General features: G+C 41.1%; 1 protein-coding gene across 13 annotated transcripts in view; it reads right to left on the bottom strand.

The window, feature by feature from the left end:
- Positions 1-25,208, bottom strand: part of MBNL1 (muscleblind like splicing regulator 1) — a 227,432-nt gene that overhangs the window by 170,233 nt on the left and 31,991 nt on the right. For 12 of the 13 annotated variants that reach the window (XM_060242350.1, XM_060242356.1, XM_060242352.1 and 9 more), the window contains exon 2: positions 24,065-25,066. The exons of the other annotated variant lie outside the window; for it this stretch is intronic. In XM_060242350.1, coding sequence (XP_060098333.1) covers positions 24,065-24,238 — 174 coding nt within the window. In that variant the 5' untranslated portion in view covers positions 24,239-25,066. The remainder of the gene's footprint in view (positions 1-24,064; positions 25,067-25,208) is intronic. 13 annotated transcript variants of the gene reach the window in all.

Here is a 25,208-nt window from a genome sequence, read left to right as displayed (position 1 = left end):
ACTACACTGCATTTACAACAGTGGTTCTAAAGTCAATGAGCTTCATACAAAATTAGTAAACTGTGCCTTGTGGTCAAACAGAGATGATAATCATCATCTCATGATTTTGTTTCTCCATTTGAACTACACACATAGAAATTCAGAACTCCAGATGGAAGAAAAATCACTTGACCTCGGAACCCATTGTATTACTACTATATGCATTGCTGACAGGTTTTTCAACCAAGTGTTGCACATTGTACAAAAAAAAGAGAATGAATTGTACAAAAAAAGTATTCCCTGAGCACAACTTTGCATGCAACAACCTTCCCTTTGGATGATTTGTGCTAACATCCCCAATCCGGATGGACATCCTTGATTAAAATATTTAGACCAGAGACAAGTGACCTAAAGCTTATAGACTTCACCCATACTTTCCCTTAGCAAAAAACAACATACAGGTGAGTCAAAACACAGTGCGACTTTTGTGGCAAAGAGACCTGAAGAAAACCCTCAAATGGACGGCATGGGCCAATATCACTTAGCCCTGACTTACATGACCTGTTTAGTCCCTATTGCATTGCACAAGTAAGTACAGAAAAGTACAGAACAGCACAAGCCGTGGACCTGTTCTTATTGTGAAAGAATGGCAATGCACATGCATCTGTATGAGTCAAAGGACACCCGCTGTGATATACAAGCCTGCAGCTTCAAAAATCACAATTCAGTCCTATAATGTGTGAAATGACCCTGAGCTCTTGACATTCAGTCTCTGATGGATAATTAAGTAAACTAGGCTTAAAGAATAACTAAGAAAAGATCTGATTTCCCTGTACTCTCTGGTCTCTTCTAATTTTTGAAGTCCTCATTTGAATAATTCTATGACACAGAAGGCTAAATAAAATTATCTGGGTGCCTACACCATGAAATACATTCAGCACAAGTGGCTTAATTACCTGTAATCGTTTCTTTCTTAACATTTTATCAGTAACATGGGCCATAAGTTAATAGAGCTGTCAGCTTCTGACAAGAGACCAAAGGATTACAATCCCCATGCCATTATCAGCGGCTCTTACTGGCTGAATACAATCCCGGATTTATCTTTAAAAACTTGTCTGCAAAAGGATTAGTTTTGTACTTGACAGATAGATAAAGTATTGCAAAAGAGCGGGCATCACTTCAAGATCTCTGACCCTTCAGCCTTTAACAGAATTTCATCCCAAACATTCATGCAACCCGTCTGTCTTTGGACAGATGGTGTTACAGCTTCAGAACTGATATCCTAAAATGCTGTTATGGACTAACTCACTCAACAACCACTTCATTTTGTTTCTAAACAAAGGCAGAATGCTTGACAAGCAGCATCGAGTGAACATACAGTGTTTATTACTGCTGTGGTTTGATTTGTCAGTTCACTGACACACTGTGAGAAGCAAGCAATTACAGACAAGATATTTTTATTATTATTATTTTAAAATTGTGGTTGAGAACACAATTATGTCCCCTATAAATTTACAATCTGAGCTTCTATCTCCCTGTTTTGTTACAGTGCCCTTCAGCAGTTTCTTCCTGACAAAATCATCTAACTGTGCTGCTCAGGACAAACTGCCTTGCTTTACTCAATCCTCCTTCCTTTAAAATGTCCTTTTTGATTCTTTCCTCTATTTTTAACTCTGTGGATTTTACAATGCCACTGTATTTAGAAGTTTAATTTAGAATAACAGCACCTACTGTTTCCAATCAAACCATGTTAGCATTTTCAAACAGAAGAGACTGCTATACAGTCACAAAGAAAGGAAACGGCTTTTCTCTTATTATAACCATGAGCCTGTGCATGCTGTGATTCTGTGGGAGCACAGAGAAGCCACAAAAAGTGCCGTGGGCCAGCTAGTTTTAAAAATCTCTAACTTTTTTTTTTTAAAGCATCTAGTCCTTATACTTGAGGGAGAAAATGCTTTGAAGTGTCTGTAAATTTTGGTGGAATTATTAGAACCCAGAGGACGTGCTGAACAAGAATTTCAGTGGGTAGAAATCAGAGCTTCCATACCATGTATAGGCTCTTAGCCTTCCTTCTAACTAACACATGCAGAATAAATTATGCAAAATATTAAAATGCATATAATAAATCATGCTGATTAGCCAGAGTGGGAGATTTGCAGGGGAAAACAGGAAAAGTCATTCCAAAAACAGAACAAACCAACATGTACATGACCTTAACAATGCTCACAATCTGCAATAAGTTTAACAAAGTTCAGTGTGAGGGAGAAGAGGTTTCCGCTGGCAGCCAAGAAGGCATATATACTTGAACAATGCAAACTTTGTTCACCTATATTGACATAAATAGGTATCTGTTGGTATTTGTGCTGTACAATAATTAAAAACATCCCTCACTGGATCTAAAGGGTCTATATTCTTTACTCTGGTTTTGAATTTTTTTGGAATGTGTAAACCAGTTTATCTCAAAGTTTCTGTGTCCATCTAAGCTAAGAATTTATTATTAAATGTCTTTCAGAAGTCACTTAAATTGCAATCTGAAACAGAGTCACATGCTTCTACATCCATTGACTTTAATGGACACAGAATTGTATACTGCTGCTTAAGACAGACTGCAGACAAATTAGCTCAGTACTGCATAGGCGTAACCATGGTCAGCCTCATCTACCATCTTGTGTACCATTTTTTCTCCCTTGCTGCTTTGGACCAGGCCTACCCAGCAATCAGAGCAGGCAGAGCTCAACAGGTTTCCCAAATGAAACCAGAAAGCAAGGGCATGAGTTACTTTGATATCCATGCTCTTTCACACAACCTGCACATCTAAACCTTGCCACAAATCTCCAAGCTGTCTCTCACCAGTTCAAATCCAGTCAACAGGTGTGGTCTCCAGCACTTATACCCAAGGAACTAGACATCCAGTGTGTACGTGAGCTCACCAGTTGTGCAGAGATCTGCACAAAAGGCTTGGGTGGGGGGAGCAGTCCATGGTTTCCCTTTCTCATTGGGATGAATTCATTCGGATGCCCAAGTACAAGGTTCAAAACTTTTATTTAGAGCTCATGGTTTACATATGAAGACCCTGTCCTCACACCTCAAATCAGAGAGTTATATTCAATCTTATTTTCCACCCTTTCCCTGTCTAGGCCAACAGGGAGTTGCTTTGCTCCCATCCCTCATTTTCTGCCATCCACCCCAAGATTCACCTTGCTGCCTCTTTTATGGCCCTCCCTAACATGGACCCAACACCATGGTTACAGGTGATATTGTCTCTGCTAATTCCACACTCAACATATCCCTAAAGGGATTCTATCTCCCCAATAGCAGGTATTACGGCCAGTCAACTCTGCTATCCAGCACTGATTCCTGGCCACACTCTCTCAACCAGTTTCCTTGGGGCCTGCAGCTCAATTTTCAGGTGCAGCAGTCCCTGATCACCTTCTGCCTCAGGCTCCAGGGCTAGGATGACCTCCAACTCTGGTCCCTTGCTTCAGGGGTGCTAACCCCGGAGCCAACAAAAGCCATGTTTTTGAGTCATGTTCTATCAGCCATGAAAAACCAATTCATTGCCTATGGATAAAAAAGCATCAGTCTAAAATTTGCATGCATAATTTTAGATGAAATATTACACGCTTTTAGAAGACGTGGTATAGATCCATTCTATAACTGCCTGTGGTTTAAACAAATAAGGCAGAGGAAAAGGTGTCTGTTATACCTACTATAATTTGATAATTTTCCACAATACTCAAAGTTTAATAATACGATAATTGCTTAACAATTCAGTCTCATATGTGTCATTCACAAATTCTTATATACTGGGCTGACCTAAAAAAGAAGATAAGCGTGATGATGCTATTCATTGAGAAACTTTAACATTTTATTTCAAATTTCTCTCTTAAAAGTGTGGAATACATTCAGTTTCTTTCTTCTTCTTTCTTCCTTTTTTTTGTTCACTTGAACACAGTTTTATCAAGTATAAAGAGATAATGGGAACACGTGTTTTTTGGAAACCCTATGCTAATTCAAACTTGGCAGAAACTTTGCATTTAAATCATAGGTTAATCTGTCAAATACTTTTTTTGCATTTTGTGTTCTAGAAAATCCATTTTAGCTTGGATTTAAAGACATGAAAAGATCCAAGAGTCCTATCAAGAGCTGTCTTGACTTCATAAACAGTAATAATTACCTATAACACAGTTAATCAGATTAATTGATATTGCTTCCACAATCCTGGAACAGATTTCATGCACTCAGTCTCTACATGATACCAACACCATTTACAGGGCTGATTCATTCCTGCATGCTACATACATAAATTGTATTTGAGTATGGTTCATTGTGTCCAGGACTGCAACTAACAGGTTTAGCAGCAGGATCAGTTGATTGCAGCACTATCTTCAAGTTTAATGGGACTTAGTTTATACTATGCACTTTGGATTTCTGCCTTCATGATTGTTTTAAAAATATATAACTGAAAACTATTATTATTGTAATTCACTTATGCCCCCCACATACCAATCTGAAAATCAATTCAGTTGGATTTAACCAGTGAAATCAATGTGACGTAACTTTCACCTTTATCAATAATTAGTGTTTGCCAGATTTTATTGCAACTTTAGATTTCTATTTTAAAAGGCAAACCTGTGCTCCATATTTGGTATTTGTCCAGTCTTTTGAGTAACTGATTGCAGTTAAGTGTTTTGTCTTTGAGATTCAGCACAAATTAAAAATAGATCTATTTCTGCACGATCAAGTTACAGGTATCAACTTTGCTCCTTGGAACTGGCAAGCTTGGAGTTCCCATTTCAGCACAAATGAGCACCACCACTATGGAATAAGACTGGGAAATTCCAGCTTCCAACATACACAGGAAAGTCAAAGATATGGGTCTAATAAGGCAAAGCTTATGCATTCAAACTACTTGCCATTAAAGGGCACCTTACCCAAAATATTAATAACCAAACTCTTGTTGACCTTAGTTTTTAAAAGATATCAAAGGACAGGTTGCTTACCTGTAACTGTAGATCTTTGAGTGGTCATCTGTGCATTCACACTCATGGGAAAGAGCGCCTGCGCCGATCCCCGAATCGGTACCTAAAAAGCCCAGGATTTTTTCAAGCTCGACACCAACGGGCATGCGCAAGCGTCCCAGTGCACATGCTCGCCGGTGCCAGTGTGAGGATCCTGCCAGTTCCTTCCTGACCGCTGGAAGCCCCTACTGGAGGGAGACTGTCAGCAGTGGGGAAGGAGGGCGGGTAATGTGAATGCACAGATGACCACTCGAAGATCTACAGTTACAGGCAAGCAACCTGTCTATCTTCTTCGTGGCCTCTGTGCTTCACTCATGGGAGATTAGCAAACAAGACATACCTGGAGGCGGGAAAACGGTCAACCAGAAGAAACAGCTTGCAGCACCGCAGCTCCCAGACGAGTCCTCTGTTGAGCTTGCACGTCCAGCGCGTAGTGCTTCATAAAGGCATGTGGAGAGGACCAGGTGGCAGCCTTGCAAACGTCCATCAGGGAAACGCCTTTCAGGAATGCCACTGACGTCGCCATCGCTCTTGTAGAGTGTCCACAAAGAAGAATATATTGGATTTATATCCCGCCCTCCACTCCGAAGAGTCTCAGAGCAGCTCACAATCTCCTTTACCTTCCTCCCCCACAACAGTCACCCTGTGAGGTGGGTGGGGCTGGAGAGGGCTCTCACAGCAGCTGCCCTTTCAAGGACAACTTCTGCCAGAGCTATGGCTGACCCAAGGCCATGCTAGCAGGTGCAAGTGGAGGAGTGGGGAATCAAACCCGGTTCTCCCAGATAAGAGTCCGCACACTTAACCACTACACCAAACCGACTCTCCTAGGTAATGGCTTCTTAGCCAACAAATAACACAGTTTAATAGTCTCAGTGAGCCATTTTGAAAGCCGCTGAGACGAGATTCAGGAACCTAACTTAGGAGCAGCATAAGAAACAAAAAGATGCTGGTCCTTACAAAAACTCTTGGAGCGACTCAAATAAAACAATAAGGCACGCTTAACATCTAAAGCATGCAACCTATGTTCCTCATCCGCGGAAGGTGTAGGATAAAACGTGGGCAACCAAACTTCTAAGTTAAGGTGGAACTGAGAAACCACCTTGGGGAGAAAGGAAATATCAGGAGCTAAGGACACTCCAGACTCCTGAAAAGCTAAATATGGGTAGTCACAACGCATAGCCGTGAGCTCCCCTGCACGGTGTGCTGATGTGATGGCTACCAAAAAGGCAGTCTTCCAAGATAGGAGCTGTAACGAGCATGTGGCCATCGGCTCAAAAGGACGCAGAATCAGCCTGTCCAACACTAGAGTCAAATCCCACAACTGTGGGTGTGATCTCAAAGGAGGATGAAGCCTAAGCAAACCCTTCAAAAATCTCTTAGAATGAGGGTGTGCAAAAACTGAATGCCCCTCCACTGGTTCATGGAATGCAGATATTGCCGCCAGATAAATTTTAATGGAGGAAAAAACAAGGCCAGCATCCACCAGAGACAACAAAAACTCAAAAATAACCGGCAGCCCCACCCTCTGGGGCAAAACTGTAGGATCAACTAAAAACTGAAGAAACTTCCACCACTTCCTATCATAAGAAGCGCAGGTAGACAGCTTCCTGCTATTCATGAAAACGTGTTGGACTCTGCTGGAGAACTCACAGGGTCAATGAACCAAGCTGTCAGCTTCAGGTGGGGCACGTTGTGATGGAATACGTGACCGTCCTGAGCTGACAGAAGATCCGGTTCCGCCGGAAACTGGTAGGAGACCCCCCTCGCCAGTTGGAGCAAGATCAGAAACCAGTTCTGCCGAGGCCACCACGGAGTCACCAGGATACAGCATGGTCTCTCTCTTGCGAACTTGTTGACCACCCTTGTCAATAGTGGCAGAGGTGGGAACAGACCTTCCCACAGGAACAGAAGACCGTCTCCCAACGACTCTGGATCCGAGCCCCCTCTGGAGCAGAACAGAGGACACTTCCGGTTCTCGGCTGTGGCGAAGACGTCCACCTGAGGATACCCCCAGAGCTGAAACATGGGTTGAAGGAAGCGCCACTGTATCTCCCACTCGTGCGGGAAAGCCGCACCCCTGCTGAGGGAGTCTACTGCAGACTGAGCACCCTTGGGAGATGAGCAGCCTTCACAAAGATGTCGTGGTCCAGGCACTCCAACCACAGTTCCAGTGCCAGCACACAGAGCTGTCGACAAACTATCCCTCCCTGTCTGTTGATGTAACACAGGGCAGTGGTATTGTCCATAAGCAGAGCAACAACCTTCCCCGCCACCATGGGGCGGAAGGATCGAAGAGCAAAATGAACTGCCAGCAGTTCCAGGTAATTTATATGGCAATGAGTCAAATTCAAAGGCCATGGGCCCCCCACACACAGAGCGTCCATGTGGGCCCCCCAACCCCATAAAGATGCATCTGTTGTGATCGTCACTGTTGGTACAGGCAGGTGGAAGGGAGCTCCCTGACAAATGTTGTCCTTTGATTTCCACCACTGCAGTGTTTGAAGTGTCACAGGTGGAATTACAAACTCTTTCGAGTTGAGTCCCTTAACGGTTGAAACTGACGAAGAAACCAAAGTTGTAGGCCTCTCATCCTCAGCTTCGCAAAGATCAGCACGCTTGTAGTCGCCGCCATCAGCCCCAGCATCCGCTGCAGCTGCTGCACCGTGCTCCACTTTCGACTCTGCAGAAGTTCAACAAAGTTGATAATGTTCCTCGCTCTCTGCTGAGGCAGGAAAGCACAATGAAGGTTCATATCCAGCAAAGCCCCTATGAACTGAACTGTCCATGATGGAGTAAGGTGTGATTTCTCCAAATTGACCTGCAGACCCAAGGTGTGAAGAAGCCGAAGAGTGGTGGCAATATGGTTTGACAAACTTTCCTTCAACTCTGCCACAAGGAGCCAATTGTCGATGTATGGAAAGACGACTATCCCTTGAAGCCGGAGGTGGGCGGCCACATACTTTCCATAGTAAATAGAGAAGCAAAAAAGTAATTGAGCTTCTCTGCCATCTCCCTATTTTCCTTTAGCAATTCCTCTATTTCTTTGTCAGCCAAAGGCCCCACTGCTTCTCTGGTTTTCTGCTCTGGATATATTTTTAAAAATGTTTTTCATTTGCCTTGATGCCTTGGCAACCTGCTTCTCAAAATCTCTTTTTGCACACTTAATTATTGACTTACATTTCTTTTGCCAAATTCTGTAGTCCCTCCTGTTTAATTCTGTTCAACCTGTGAAAACTGTCTTCCCTATCTGCCAATGGAAATGCCATTATACTAGCAGAACAGCAACTCCAGATTCAGCACCGAGACATCTAATTCCTAATTTGCAGGAAATTTTCCATATCTTAGGTGGACAGTTCTCATTGTACATGCACACAACCCTTCTTTCTTCCCAGATGCAGGATAAAGTGAATATTACCAACAGCATTTCTGCTCTTTCCCTATCTCAGATGGGCTGTGTGGCTGTGGTGGTACTATATGGCAAATTGGAAATAGAATATAGATACATTCCAATGTCAGAATAAACCATGTTTTGTAATTCTGATTAGTTGGATGTTCAAATGCAGGCTGCTCAACAAACAGCAGTTTGTTGGCAGTCACTAATCTGGGAATTTTAGATGATGGTTTGTTAATGACAGTTCTTTCAGCTGAACAATTACAAGTCAATTACACAGGTACAGAGGGTTTTGCTAACAGCTTGGTAACCTGTGGATAGTTCCTGGAGGCAGTAAAGGAGAAAGGTAACAGACTAACTGGGATTTATAGTCTTTTGGGTACTAACTGTGGGATTGTGAGGTCTAAATACCAGCCTACATGTTTCACTTGTGGAAATTCAAGAGCCCAGTCAATTTCCTGAAATAGCACTTCATGCTTGGGTTTATTTTTTTTTTTAAGGCAGATACAGTATCTAAATTTTACAAGTAGAAAATATATACCCCATAACACCTTCATTTAAAGAGTGATAGCTGAGATAAATTACTGGGATACATGCATTGGCTCATTGAGGGTAATGGATAAAACAGAAAATTATTAGTGGGGACATGGATATTCCGCCCATGATGCAGCAAAAGCTGAAGTGTTCGCTTATTTTCACTTCCTGCCCTTTACCTTACGAAGGCAGCTAGTCTTCCACAGAACAATGATGTCAAAGGTGTATCTTGGATTCCAAATGTATAACATTGATTAAGTTTGTTTAACCATCATAATTCAGTTTTAAAAACCCACCAACTTTTTCTCATAAACATCATTTTTTATTTATCTGGCCTTTTAAAGGGCTTTTTTGTATTTTTAGTTTTCATAGCGTTGTCACCCATACACAGTCTACAGGATAACAAGCTCAAATCAATTATTAAACAGAAATAGAACACCAATTGTGTACTCAAAAACCCACATAAGTTGAAGAACCAGTTTAGGCCCACTGCTACCAGTCCATATTCCCTCTAAGCTGTGGAGCCTTGTGAGCAAAAATTTTCCTTTGTGAGCTACTGGCATTAAAATTGTGAACTACTGCATAAACTGGCTTGCTCTGGGGTCATTTTTTCCTGAGCTAAGACAAAAATGTGTGAGCCAGAGGCTAAAAAATTGTGAGCTAGCTCACACTAACTCAGCTTAGAGGGAACACTGGCAGTGCCAGACATAATCCCCAGAATGTAAATATCCTTTACATAAAGGACAGCCAAGATGATCAGTTCACGGTAAATTGCAATGGAATGGTTTCATTGGTTTCAATCAGACTTGCTTGTTTTTAAAAAACCTCAAGCCTTCAGTCGCAATTGAAAATAGGAATATGAGGATTCTGCAAAAAAAAAAAAAAAGCATTTTTCTCTTGTACAAGCTTTTAAACATAAGGTAAAGAAACATGTCCTGACCTGGAAAGCCCAGGCTAGCATGATCTCATCAAATCTCAGACGCTAAGCAAGGTTGGCCCCCGTTAGTATTTTGATGGGAGACCATCAGGGAAGTCTGGGGTTGCTACACAAGTGCGAACCACCTCTGAACATCCCTTGCCTTGAACACCCCACAGTGTTGTCATTAGTTGTCTGTGTTTTAACAGCACTTTCCACTACCACCAAAAGAAACAAGTAACAATATTATCACATTCAGCACTTCTTGACCCTCTGAAAAAGTCAGCCAATGAACTGAATGGAACAAGGGAAAAGAATAACCATAATGATGAAACAACACCCATTTATCAGATGCTAACAGATGCACACAAAAGGACCATTTGGTTCAGTAGTAGCAATGCACTCCCCTATAAAGTACAGTTATACTCATGGAGGGTATTGAAATTTATGTTCACATTATATCTCAGGTATACATGACACTAACCTTTTTTAAAGTAATTCCCACTGAAATCAATGGAATGTACTCATTGGAAGATGGTCAGGGCTGGGATGTTAATAAGATTCCCCCTTCCTTTATTTGTTCAGCTTAGAACTATGCAACAGTTCATGTCAAATGGATGTTAAAGTGAAAATAGATATATTGTTAAACAACCATCTAAAGTTGATTTTACACAAATGTTTCATATTATTTAATTACAAGTGGGGACTCACAAGAAGGTCACCAGCTCATTCCCCCCACCTTTAATTCCTTCCCTCTCTCCCTACCTCTCACAAACTTTCCCCCTTCTCCCACCATTTTTCTTACTTTCTCTCCTCCATGCACATCACTTCCTCTCTTTCTGCCCCCATCACTCTCCCAGCCTCTCACCTGCTTCCTTTCCCTGCATACAGCAGCAGTGGTGGCAGCACTTCCAGCTGCCCACCTGCTTCCTTCCTTCCTTGACTTCAACAGTGGTGACAGAAGCTCTCCAGGAATCACAATGGATCTCCCAGCTATGGAGATCAATTCCCCTTAGGGTTGCCAACTCCAGGTTGGGAAATTCCTGGATATTTGAGGGTGGATGGGAACTCGAAGCTCAAGGAGGGAAGCAATCTCAGCAGAGTATAATGCCACAGACTCTACCCTCCAAAGCAGTGGAGCTCCAGTGGAACGGATCTGTCATCTGCAGAACAGCTGTAATTCTGGGTGATCTCCAGCTCTCACCTGGAGGTTGGCAATGATAGTTATGGACAAAATGGCTGCTTTGGAGGGTGGATTCTATAGCCTTTTATCCAACTGAAGCCTCTCCGCCCCCCCCAAATGTTACCCTCCTCCACAAAATCTCTAGGAATCTCCCAACTTGGAGCTGGCAACCCTTGTCAGGCCTGGCACCAAAGATCCCTCTCTCGAGGCCAAAATAAGCCTGACCCTTCCCTTTTACTGACAGAACAAACTTGGGATACTATCATTGCCTAGCAAACAGACACTGGAATTTAAAAAAAAAAAAACTACAGGTGCTTCTTTTCTCATTTCCAGCTTTTTAAAGCTGCCCAGTACAGGGGGGGGGGGTTGTTTTTTTAAGATTTCACTCCCGCCCCCCCCCCCCAAACCTAGAGTTTGTAGAAAGTTCGGTCTTCCCTATTCACATCTCCAGCCACTGGATTTAAATATCCAACGATATCCTGACTTTGATATTGGAATATAAAATGGCTGCACTCACTGTTAATTACAATTTTCAATTCCCAAAACCAGCAAAAAAAAGCTGTACGATTTAGCAATTTTTTGCAACTTGTTTTCTTTCTGACATTAAGTAGTTTTGCTTTATGTGATGGAAATCTCAGGGGTTTTTGTGCGTTATTTTAATGAACGCCTTATTCCTTATAAACCCAAGGAAAAAAAGTTCACATCTCTATTCTAAAATTCAGTCATCATGAAAGATGGGAAAAGTTGTGTATAATCTCAAGGATACCCTGGTGAAATTCTGCCCACCCTAGTTTACTCATCAGCACACTTAAGAAGCTTGGAAACTGACAATAAGGAAGTAAAAGACATGGGTACTAATATGCTGCTTAGTCACAATCATACTATGTCATAGAATCTAAGGACACTTTCACCCATGCTAAATAATGCAGTTTCAATCCACTTCAGTAACCGTTTGCTAGTGGATTTTGCCATTTCCCACAGCAAAATTCAGTTCCAAACGCATTGAAATTGGATTGAAAGTGTGTTATTTTGTGTGAAAGCACCCTGTCAGCACAGTATCCAGTATGTGAATTCGATTCCAGGGAATCCACACGTTCATTTTCCGGTTGTTTCTACAAAAAGCTGGATTTTAACATAACATGCAATACTGCAGAAACAAATAAAAAAAATATTCTCTGACTTCAGGCAACATACCAGTGACTTCTAGTCAAAAAGGACAAAAGACCTTTTCACACTTAAAAAAGGTAAAGGTAGTCCCCTGTGCAAGAGCACAAATATCACATGACACATTCCTGTTCCTGCCATACTGACCAACTTTCTAATTGGGTTCCATAACAGAAGGGCACTGGGATATATGTAATATTAAATAACATGTAAGTGGAATACCTCATTTAACATACAGTGAGCAGCATACATGCTTAAAGGAGATAGGAGGAAAAAGTAGATAATAGATATGGGTTTTTTAAACTTTTCTGTACTCTTTTATGCATCATCTACGGAATGATTTGTTAACATACAGATCCAAATTTTGGTGATTCCCCCCCCCAAGGTGAAACCACTGCCTGTTAATTTGCCTCCATAAGAGCTGAGAGAATAAGCACCAGGAGCAGCTGGAATGGTCTGACATTAATACAGAAATTATGAATCAAGGTGATGGTCATTGTCAGAAGTTGCCAAAAATCTTGTCAATAATCAGTAGCCCCCTGCAATACTATTCATACCATCAGTGCCATCCTTCTGCACTCTTCTGAAAATCCAGAGATACAGAGCTGCAGTGGTATCACTAGCTGTATGAGTGACTGGAAGCTAGACAAACGTCCATGAAAATGCTTACAGGTGCCCAAATGTCTTTTTGTCAGCTGAAAACATACTTTGTGTGTCTGATGAAATGTGCTCTGGCTTGAGAAGCTCCTACCATAATAAATTTGATAGTCTTTAAGGTGCCACAATACAAAAATGTTGGCTGCAGCAGACATAACGCCACTACCCGTCTGGAATGAAACCACACTGAATTCCTCTACTTCTCATGACACATTTAGATTGTCATCAGACCTTTGTGATAAATCCTACTGCCCTCAACAAAGTCCATGGACAGGTAGCCAGGCTGTTATGTCTATCAGGGAGCAATATGAGATACATAAATTTCTGAAGTCTATAAGTAAACATACAACTATACCTAAGAGCAGAGAACTGAAGGGAGTTTTCTGCAAACTAACAAGGTTGAACATTGTTTCAGTGAACAAAACACAGAAGACCAAAAATGAAGTAAGAAGAGTTTTAATGAGACATTTAATTCATACGGCAAAATGTCATTTGAATAATCTGTTTCTTCTGTCGGTTCAAACATAATTTTAAAATCACAGTTTAACCATGATTAATTTTCAAAACCAAGACTGGGCTCATAGATGAGCATTTAAACCCCAGTTTTCTCAACAATTTCTGGTTTTGTTGCTTTGCTCTTTCATATCCTGCAGAAAGCCAAATGGCATCTTCATCAGCACTGCAGCAACAGTGGCACAAGGGAATAAGACAGGACTAGCACAGAATGTCTGCAGAATCTTACAACAGGGGTTAACAACCTAAAATCACTTGAAATTCTAGTCTGATATAGGCCAGTTTATCAAGTTAATGGAATTGCCAAATTCAGACAATCAAACAAAGTGAGGTGAACTGAACTATGGTTTCGTATGATGTCTGATTCAAGCCACACAGTTCTGAAAGATTGCTAAAACGTATGGGTTAGATCCAACCGGCTTTTCTGCTGGTAAAAAAAGGTTTTGTTTGACCACCAAAACATTATGCTAAGGATCATGGGTCCATGTATGGACAAAACCCATTTGGGAAAAGGGCTTTAATAAAGAGTGGAACAGAGTGAGACAGAGTGAAAAAGCTGGCTGGATTCAACCCCATCACATTAATCAAATTTAGGATCACAGACAATTATTGCTTCCTATATTTCTTTTATTCTTTGTATTTTTCGAACATCTCAAGGTACTGTGATCAAATGTTAATCTCCTAAAGAGATATAAAACAATTCAATTATAAACAAGTAAATTATAACACATCATATAAATATCTCAGACAACTACCTCTGTTGAAAAGTACACACATTTTATGATTTCAGTTGTGGGGAGGGGGGGAAACAGATTTTTAGCAGAGGTGGGTGGTTTCTCTCAGTTGTAAGTGAGGTTACATTCTGGTTGTCTTCCAGCAAAAAAAGAATTTCAGGAAGCAAAAAAAATGTTGTGAAAACTATAACTGCAAATATAATTAACAAATTCAACGGAAAGGAAAATATTTACTTCATGTTATCTCTCTAAAAAAAGTTCCACAGAAGAACAGAACTTTCATACACCACAGAAACAAAACAAAATAATTCTTCAAAAACTAACTCCTTGTGTGCCAAAACTGGAAACATTTTTGTACGAAAAAATATTAATTTCAAGGAAGTTTCTTGTTTTTATTTTTAGGTGGACGAAGAACAAAATTCTACAACATAAACCTCCGCCCCCTGAAATTCCTGAAAGACTAAGCCTTCGTGTGCCAAGAAAATAATTCGTATTTTTACTATATTTCTGGCATATGGGATAGCTTTGAAGAGACCAAAAAAAAAAAAAAATGTTCTTCATGAATGAGTCTGACAATATGTCATCTAGAGGTGTGCATAAAAAAAATCTGGGATTTTTCAAATTTATATATATGGGACCCCAAAAAAATCAGGATTTCTGGGGAGGGGGGAGACAAATTCTAATGCTGGTATGGTATTCGGATTCAGGATTTTTTTGAAATTGTGAATTTTTTTGGCTCCATTATACCCTATCGAACCATTATAGTCAATGGAGATTCTATCGGGGTATCCAGGAGTTTGGGGGGGGGGGAGTGTTTTTCACCAAAATTTCAATGTAGCTTCTGCTGCCTCTTCTCAAAAGACCCCTCAAGTATCAAAAAGAAAGCGCCTCCCCCTCTTCATTGTTTCCAATGGTGGGGGGAAAACAGCAAAAAAAACCCCAAGGACTGGTAATTTCCATTTCATTACATCTTAAGAAGTGTGTGTGCACATGAAAGCTTGTACCTTATACCTTGAAAGCCAGTTTGGTGTAGTGGTTAGGTGCGCGGACTCTAATCTGGGAGAACCAGGTTTGATTCCACACTCCTCCACATACACCTGCTGAGTGACCTTGGATCAGTCACAGTTCTCGAAAGAGCTCTATCAGACCCACCTACCTCACATGGTGTCTGTTGTGGGGAGAGGAAAAAAAAGGAGATTGTAAGCCACTCTGAGACTCTGAATGGAGAGCAGGGTATAAACCCAATCTCTTCTCTTCTGTACCTTGAATAAAACTCTGTTGGTCTTAAAGATGCCACTGGACTCAAACTTTGTTCTGCTGCTTCAGACCAATATAATTGCCCACCTGAGTCAAACCAGAGAGACTCTGCACTAGAAACTGAAGGGGGGTTCCAAGTCCTGCAGAACCAGTGCATGCACAGAGTGCCCAACAGAACCAGCACTACTGTGGCAATGCCAGTTCAACAGATCCAAGTGGGGAGGAGGGGATGCAAGCACAGCACAGACAGTGTATGTACAGAGTGCCCATCAGAATCAGTGCATATACAGAGTGCCCAAAGAAGGTGCCCCCATCCACCATTGTTTTTGATGCACAAAGAAAGAAAGTATTTAAGGGAAGCCAATAGGTTTTGCTGGGCACTAGTATATTGCACTAGTACTGCTAAGCACTCTATACATTCACTGACAGTGCTGGGCTTGGGGTGGAGGGAAACCTTTCTTGGATTTGTTGAGATAGCATTGTCACAGTGGTACTGGTTCTGCTGGAACTGTATATGACTGGTTCTGCTGAGCGCTCTGTACATGCACTGGCTGTGCTAGGCTTCCAGAAAAAAACCCTTTGCTTGAATCTGTTGAACTGGCATTACCACAGTAGCACCGGTTCTGCAAAAATGCCCTCCCCCACTACCACCTTCCATTTCTACTGCAAAGACTCTCTGGTTGACATCAGTCCCTGCTTTTTTGCTGTTTTTCCCCTCCACTATAAATAATGGAGGATGGGGGGCACCTTCTTTGAAGGCCCACAGAATTGGACCTCCTCCTCCAATCTTTTTGAAACTTGGGGAGGGGGTGTCTTTGGGGTAGAGGCACCAGAACCTACACTGAAAATCTGGTGCCTCTGCTACAAAACAGTCCTCCAGATCCCTGCATAGATTCCCCATTATAGCCTACAGGGATCATTGACTATAACGGTCTTCATAGACTATAATGGAGTCAAAGGCATTGAAGGGTGTCACAGGGTGTGGTCACACATCACATTAAAAGCGGGTGTGTATCGCTTAAGTGTTTGGAGGTGGGAAATCAAATGTTGTTTCAGAGGCGGGGAGGGGGAGAAGGGGGGAAAGTTTCCGGAATTAACGTTGCTGATTCATACCAGGGAACTGCCAGGAATTACTTTCCTAGAAATTGGCAGTGACAACAATATCTGGAAATCCTCCACATTGAAAAAAAAGATTTTTTTTCCTGTTCTGAATAGTGGGATAACATTTCCCCCTCTCCGGTCCTGTGTTGATTGGAGAAGCAGAAGCATCACCTCAGATTCCCGGATGATCTCGCAATGTGCATGTCTGCTGGGGCTTCTTTTTTAAAAAAAAAAGGTGGGAGGGGCAGTAAACATTTCAAGGGGCAGTATCGCGCGTGAGCTGACCAAACAGGAAAAAACCGATCTTGTGCCACTTCTTTGAAAAAGGGCCAGACTTTCTGCGCTATCAAATTAATGTGGCATTGATCCGCAGCAAGCCGGGATGACCCTGGATGATGCTCGATTGCCAGATGTGGACATCTGGACAAACATATTTAATCCGTCAGCAAGACGGAGCTGTGTAGCCACTAATGGTACGTCTGACTGCACCCACAATCTCTTTAAATGTGTTTGTGAAGCTGTACCTTCACCCAGAATGGCATTTAAAGGAAGTCCACTCTCTTTAAATGCCATTTAACCGTAGCTATTCTGTTTTCCCAGATAATCCCAATTTTTTTCAGGATTATCCATGATTGGCTATGTTTGAAAGCTGAAAATAAACACACGCTCCTCTATATCTGGCTGAAAGAAATAAATACCAATAAGGGATTTTCTAGCTTTTGTTTTGTCTTGCTCAGGTTGAGCTGAATGCACACCCTAATATAATCTTTTATATGTTTTAAATTTCAATATTTTACCTGGCAATAAACTGTATTTGTCTGCACCAGTTGACCGCTATAATATATTACATGCAAGGACTCCTGGGAGCAAGGCCAACATTTGAAACAGCACAGCTGAGGGATCCCCTCAAATGTATTTGCTGTGCCTGAACAATAACCTAAAAATAGGGAAAACACACTGGGCCATTTCCATCTCAAATTCAAATGCTGCCCTGCCCAACAGCTACAAACATTCAACCATATCATGCTCATCTTTTATCCGCCAGACACACTTGCTAAATGTTTACTTGTAGGGGTTTGTTTGTATGCATGTGTGTGAGTAGTAGCCCGCAAGTATCAATTGCTACTAAAATCTTCATATCACAGGTAGCTACTCAAAATGCTTTCCAGTGTGAAAAGTTAACCTCTTAGGATTCATTCATTCTTATCATCATGATATTATATGTATTGTACAGCTATTTAAATGTTGTATAACTATTTACAAATTCATAATTTCATAGCAGTTTTTTTTCCAAATGGAATATTAACAGAGTCAATACAACTCCCATAAACATAATCTTCAGTCTTTGTCTTTCTTAAATCAATATTTTTAGCATTGTCTGAAAGACTGACTAACCTTAAAACATAACCTCATATTTCCCTTCAACTGCCTGGAAGTCTGTATAACATAACATGTAATTCAAAAAAAAAAACTTGCACTTTCTAAAATGACTTTCTGCTCATTATAAAACTAATTATAAAATGAGATTGGGAGAGACAAGGATGATTTATTTTGCTGTCCAAGGCAGCACAGAATTTCAGTAAGAAATCTGACATAAATAGCCTTTCAAGAAGCTTCTCAGACACTTGGATGAAAGGATACATTTTAAAATATTTCAGGAAAAGCTGAAACCTTTTATTTAGGATCAGTGATTTCCCTTGACTTCCATATACAAATGATCTCACCGCACACACTGTTTTAGTATATTCAAATGTAGAGTGAGAATTTGATAAATTTTCCTGAACAGTAATAAGATCATAGAAAAAAGCCAGCCATAGCTTTTTTAAACTAACTGTTTCAGAGCTGCCCCACCCCAACAAATGTATATAAGCACTATTCAAGCTAAGGGCCTATTTAGCCCAATGAAGTTTACTTTGACTGGAAGCAGTTCTCCAAGCCAGCAAAAAGAGGTCTGGCCCCGATAACCTATGAGGCCAGATTGAACATGTGACTTTCTCCACACAAAGCATGTGCCGTACACCACTGATTTCTGGAGCATCTATTCCTTACACAGGATTTGGGTTGCCAGGTCTCCTGCTATAGCAACCTCCCACCAGCAACCTCCAGCCCCCAGTGACACTCAGTAGGCCAGCAGGAGAAAAACGAGGGGGGGGGGGAACCATCACAGCAATAGCATAGATCCTAGAGTGGTGTGACATCATTTCTGGGTTTGGCCCAGAAATGATGTCATGCCGTTGCTGAGATGCCTCCCCACATACCCCTGAGCCCCCACCCAGTCTCCTACCAGGTGCCAGCACTACTGGTTGGCACTTGGCAAGCCTCCAAAGGATACAAAAGAAGTACTGTATTTGTCGGACCATAAGATGCACTTTCCCCCCCAAAAAAAGTGGGGGGGAAAGTGCGTGCGTCTTATGGTCCGAATACTAAAAGATGAGGGGGGGGCCTGCAGCCCCCGGGAGACAAGCGGCAAGATCGCTCCCTCCACCCCCATCGCCAACCCAGCACTTTGCAGGGAGCAATCTCGCCGCTTGTCTCCCAGCCAGGCGTGCTTGCCCCGCGCTTGCGTGCCTGGCTGGGAGACAAGCGGCGAGATCGCCCTCACCGCAAATCCTGCACTTCGCAGGCGCCGGCATGCTTCTCCCGCGCCTGCGTGCGGCCCCCGGCTGAGGCGGCCCGAAGGCTGCAATGGCGCCCGCATCACCGAAGATGGCCATTTGCGCACGTAGACGAAGGTGCGTCTTATGGTCCGGTGCGTCTAATTGTCCGAAAAATATGGTATATTAATCAATAAATCATTCAACTTCACTAGCATTCTGTCTGGAAATAATGACACATTCAGATTTGTATCTGTTGAGAATTATTGGTAGGTTCATTCACTTTAAGGTGATGGTAGGGAAGGAGAACAGCAATTTGGCACTGAGCTATTGTTCTTATATATTCTGTGAACACAAGATTAAGTTCTTCATTTCATCATTTTGAATCAGCAAAGGATGTTTACTAACACAAGATGTGCCTTTCCTGACAATTTAGTTTAGAATTTTTATATATCCTAACCATTAACCTTAATAAGACAACCTGGATACTGGTAAAGTAACATTCAGCGGATGCCTGAAATCACACCAGACCAAAAAAGGGGGCAAGCTGCAACTTTTTAGGACTAATCCAAAACAAAATGGAAGATTGTTCATCACAGGTATCATTTAATTCTATTGTGGTGCAGTGCTGACTTTGAAATTAGCAATACATTAAAACAAAGCAATTATTATAATACTAATTAAATTTTCACAAAAACTCCCAAACTTCTTGGCAAACATTAGGATATTAGGATCTTGTTGCTGGAAAAAACATACTATGGGTAATAACAGGCAGGCATTTTGGGGCGGATAGGAGGCATTCCAAATCGGGACAGTTCAAAAACAGCTATCCTGAAGCTTCCACATGCTCCCCCGCAAGCTGTCCCTATCCTGTCCATGGGGTGACATGGGCGTATTCAGACATCTGTCGTGCACCATTCTCGTCACTCAGCTTGGTTTTTTCCCCCATACATTTTCACTAGTCATGTGCTAATGTGACTTGGGGCGGCTTGGTGGTTTTACACTGCCAAGGCACCTCGCTTGCACTCTTCCATTTCCAGATGCCAAGGAGGTGACTGGCATGCGGCTCAAATATTTGCTACCACTTCGGAAGTGGTAGCTTTTTGAGTCACACTGTGAAGCTCGGAGGACGGGGTGAGGACGGGACAAGGACGGGCAGCAGATGTTTGTAAGTGGAAGGATTTTTGGGTCAATTTCAGAGCTGACTCTGAGTCAGCCCAAAGTGCCGGTCTGTAATCACCCCATAATTCTAACATTTCAGACAAATGCATGATTTAACTTGTTAAACTTTGAACCTTTTTTTTAACCATGACCATTTATCCAAGCACTGGTTCCTAGTGTTCTTTTTAAATCAAACATACATTGGCATTTTCTTACAAATAGATGTACACTCATACATGTGGCAGGTATATGCATTTATTTTAATGTGTATGCAATGCTAATATGTCCACACATTCAGACTTCCAACAACCTTTAATTCCTATACATTTTGACTTCACAACTAACCAGTTATTATTTCCGACGAATCATGGAGCTCAATCCAGTGTATAGTGATAGCTGCATGACTGACTGGGCAAAGGGAGAAAGATTACACACTCTGCTGTCTCAGGCAATGATCACAAGTTTAGACGCCCATGTGAATCAGCATAATTCTTCCTGTGATAGATTCCACATTGAATGCTGATTACTCCAACATGGCATGTAGCCTGATTCATAACAATCTAAAAGGGAGGGGAATACTCTATTCTTCCCCATGTCAACTTTTAAAGAGTGTTTATACTTGATATGCCCATATCATTTTCTGCATCTTCCCATTTTTTCTGCACAACCCAATATGTTTGTAAAATTTGCTTTACTAAGAACACCCCCCGCCCCAGATGTGGCATATGCATGTCACATATGCATGACCGTTTTACAGTCAGCATTTACTTCCTACAGATTCCTAACCCCACCAACCTGTGTGTTCATCAGATGACTACTATAGTATTGCTACTGAACTCCTCTAAAGGTAATGCTGCAGTTACCTATCAACCTGCAAAATCTGGTTTCCAAAACTGGAAATCTAAAACATCCCCAAAAAGGGAAGAGCTAATTGACAAAATTATGCAGTTAATGGAAACGGACGTATTGGTTAACATAATACATGGAAAATTGAAGGAGGATGCAATAAAAAAATGGGAAAAGGTATATATTTGGTTAGAGAAAAATTAAAATAGGTCAGGAAAAAAGATTATAATACTTTATACATTGTATAATGGCAGTTTTACTAAAATTAAAGTTAATTTTCGTTTGGAAAACGCACAATAAGTTGAATATTGGGATTTTTATGCCACAGTTACATCTTAACCGGGAAGAAGGAAGGTTGTTATAGGATAATGTTAATCCTATAAAGTCTGGTACAGGGACTGAATAAGATGTTTAAGATTGGATGATATTTAAGGAGGTATGTATTTCATTATTTTGTGGTATGTGTTATGTTATTCTGTTTGTGGTATCACTGTTTTGGTTTTTATGTACTGTTATGGACGAATAAAATTAATGAAACTGAAAAAAAAAAAAACTGCAAAATCTGCATAAGATCAGAAGAAGGGAGTCATGGATCAGATCAGCGTCTATGAGAATCAGGTGTTCCAAACCATCCATCTTATTTATTTATTGAATGTATGTTATTTATAGTCTGCTTTTCTCACTGAGACTCAAGGATTACACAATGTCAACTTGGGACTGCAGAAGCTGATGCATTTTATCTGCCAACACTTCACTGTTCATGTTAGTAGATAAAGCATTCTAAAGATCCTTCACTGATTTCAATGGACTTTGACTGCTTAGGATGGGACTGCAAGTCTTGCAAATAACGTCACAAAAATTATCAACCTACAAAATGTTTATTAGCCTGAGCACATACACACATTTTGACAATTTGTAGCTTAAAATAAAAATTAAAAAAAAAAAACACAGTTTCAAAGCTGCCATGGTTGATCACCCAGACATGATTCCTACTTGCTACCAGAGAACAGGCTATGTACAAGCCAGATTTCAACATACAGGAGAGCCACCCGAGATAACACATGGACCAGCACTGACCAACTGCTTTCCCAAGGTGAAAGTAAATCAAGTTCATAAATATCTAAGAGATCTATTCTTCACAAAGGGCTCACGACAGCATTGGATAATGCAACTAAAACAGAATGGGAGTTAATTAGGGTTGCCAGGTCCTTCCTGATCACTGGTGGGGAATGGGGGGTAGGGTTCCCAGATCCAGGCTGAGAAACTCCTGAACATTAGAGGATGAAGCCTGGGGAGGACAAGGACCTCAGCAGGGTACAATGCCATAGGGCATCCATTTTCTCCAGAGGAACTGATCTCTGTCTGAAGATGAGCTGTAATTCCAGGGGATCCCTAGGTACTGCCCGGAAGCTGGCATCCCTAGGACTGATCATATAAACCAACTCACTAATAAGCCTACAAAAGTTACTAGCCCACAAAAATTATTACTAGCTCATTTTCTGATACAAACCTCTCTCTTTTCTAAATTAGAATAGTTCCACTCTTGGAAGTGATTCCATTCTTGGAAGTGATTCTTCCTTCACCACATGCCTCCTTGACAGAGACTATATATTCAAGCTTGATATGAACAAGTGCCAGCTGTGATAGGGGTTTCAACTCTAGCCTAGAATGGACAAGACATGACCATGACAGACACGAGATACTAACATGGAACAATTAATATTTTTGGGAAAGTTTGAGTTTAAAACTACTTCAATTTGTTGCAATTATTAAAAGCAAACAAATGATTATGATAATTACATTATTTATCTGCTGTTGATACACAGTTGACAATTCAAAGACATCCGTTATTACTATCTTTGTATTCTTTAGTCTTTGCAACAGCGATTGAGTAGGTGTGGCAGGTTATGTGCAAGGAAGCTGTGACTGGGCTGATGCTTTCAAGGTCCCATGGACTCCAGGTAAGATGTTCCCTTGCCCCTAGAGGGCATCACAGTAGGTCACAAATCCCAAGAAAGTAAGAGGACAATGCTTAGCAGCAGGAGTTGGAGGGCAGCACCCCGAGCCTTTTAAAATAAAAGGTGTTGCCAAGTGGCATAATTCAATTACAACACCTTAGCTCACCAGCTTAGGCACCTATGACTTCCAAGTCCTACAAAACCCACATGTCAGCTAAGGAGATCCCAGAAGCAGCAATCATATTTAAAAATAACTTCATAACAATAACATTACCCATTTAGTGAGAAATCTTAAAACAAGACTACCTTAATTGACATGGAGCATAACAAACACAACTGCCATAACATACTTCGAAACATTCATTCACTAGTCAAAAAAAAGTCAAGAATTTGCTTGTTTCTTTCTACAGAAACCAAGCATTGTTGAAGATTCTACTATTTGACTGCAACAGCAACATCAGTGCATTTTAATTAAAATAACAAAAGACATATATAAAACCCTTAACTTGCAATATATCTGAGGTTAGCATCATATGTAAGATATCCCTTTCCAGGTTATACCAGAAGTGTGAAAGGGAAATGAATCAGTGACCCTTGCACCCATTTTCTACCGCTTTCTATAACATATGATACTGATACAGACTACTGCCTACTATACTAGATGCATTTGCCTCAGCCTATCAGGGCTCACAGCAGAGTCAAACTGTTGATCTTTAAGGTCTCACATGATTCTTCTTTGTCTGAGCTTCTACATCCTACCACGGCTACCACTACAGAATTTAAAAATGGTGCTTCTTAACCTACTAAACAGATACATTGTTTTTCTAATTCTAAAAAAAAGGATGCAGGAGATATAACCTCTCTAATAAGATATATCCCGGCCTTTCTGAAAATACCCTGCATTACTCTTGCCTTCAAAATACAAGTACATAACTTACAAACCCATTAACAGCAACATAAATGGATTCTACCTGCACTCAATAGCTTTACGGATTACAACTTTTTCTAGCATCAATTTTGCTTAGCCTTCAAAAAGAATGTTAATATTTACTCACTTTCAATGAATCAAAGCAGGCGATTACTCGTCCATTTTCAACTTGGCAGCTTTTCGATGGATGTGCAAATTTACATTCCGTATCTGGTCTTGAGCAAGTCCCTCTTTGGAACTCTCGACACACTTCCAGTGTTAGCCATTTTGTGTCCCGGATTGGTGTGACACTTACAGCCATATTTTTAGATTTTACAGGTAGTTAAAATTGTCAATGAAATGAACAACGACAAAAAAAAGAAGAAGAGAGAGAGGCCAAACTGATAAGACGAGAAATGATGAAAAATGTCACCTCCAAAATACTTCCCCAAGCCCCAAGCCCAGCGTTTAAAAGAAGATGTAAAATTGTGTTGTCACAACAGCAAGGAAAGATTTCCCACTATTAAGTCACAGCATGAAACTGTCAATCAAAAGGGGGGGTTGTACTTAAAGAAATACTAAGATCACAGATAAAATGAGCACTTAAAAGTGTGGCCTAGAACTAGCCTTGTGCTCTCAGTAACCCATTCTGAGTGCCAAAACGCAAGCCGCAAAATGTGGTGGACCCCTTCGACACCGATTTTTCAAGCTGCTCTCAGGAAAAGTTGTCTGAAAAGTAATCTCCACACAGCTGAATTTGGATTTTTTTTTTTTTTTGGTGTGGTGCAATCAGTATTGATTAGTTTGGCACAGACAGATGCAGCAGTTTAGAGCGACAAATCGAGAAATGATTTCTCCTCTCTTTGATTTTTTTTTCTGGCAGAAGATATATCTCACTTTTCCAGCAAACTTTTTTTTTATTTCTATGAGAATAAACTAAAGCAGCCTAGGTGCAAATGCCTGATGCTTAGAGCTTTTTCTCTCGGCTTATAAGTAGAAATGAGGAGGGGGGTGGCTGGGCTAGAGGTGGAAGGCTGGTTGTGCTGTCGTCGCAGTCTAGCTGGCAGCAAGCAAGGCAAAAAGCAGAGACTGCTCTAGAAGCGGTTCCAAGCAGCAGAGACGTCAGGAAAGGCACTTCTTTAGTACCAACCTGTAGAGAAAACAGATATGTTAAAATTTACCAGGCAGCATTTCACTGATGTCTCACCACATAATTATGTTGCCATGCGCTCCCTCAGTCTACTACCACGCAAAAATAATACTTTTTCGGTCTCAAGCAAAAAAAAAATACT

The sequence above is a fragment of the Heteronotia binoei genome, chromosome 6, assembly GCF_032191835.1.
Source record: "Heteronotia binoei isolate CCM8104 ecotype False Entrance Well chromosome 6, APGP_CSIRO_Hbin_v1, whole genome shotgun sequence".
Taxonomy (NCBI): Eukaryota; Metazoa; Chordata; class Lepidosauria; order Squamata; family Gekkonidae; genus Heteronotia; species Heteronotia binoei.
The sequence above is the reverse complement of the archived record's forward strand: the minus strand, read 5'-3'. Positions and strand labels throughout refer to the sequence as shown.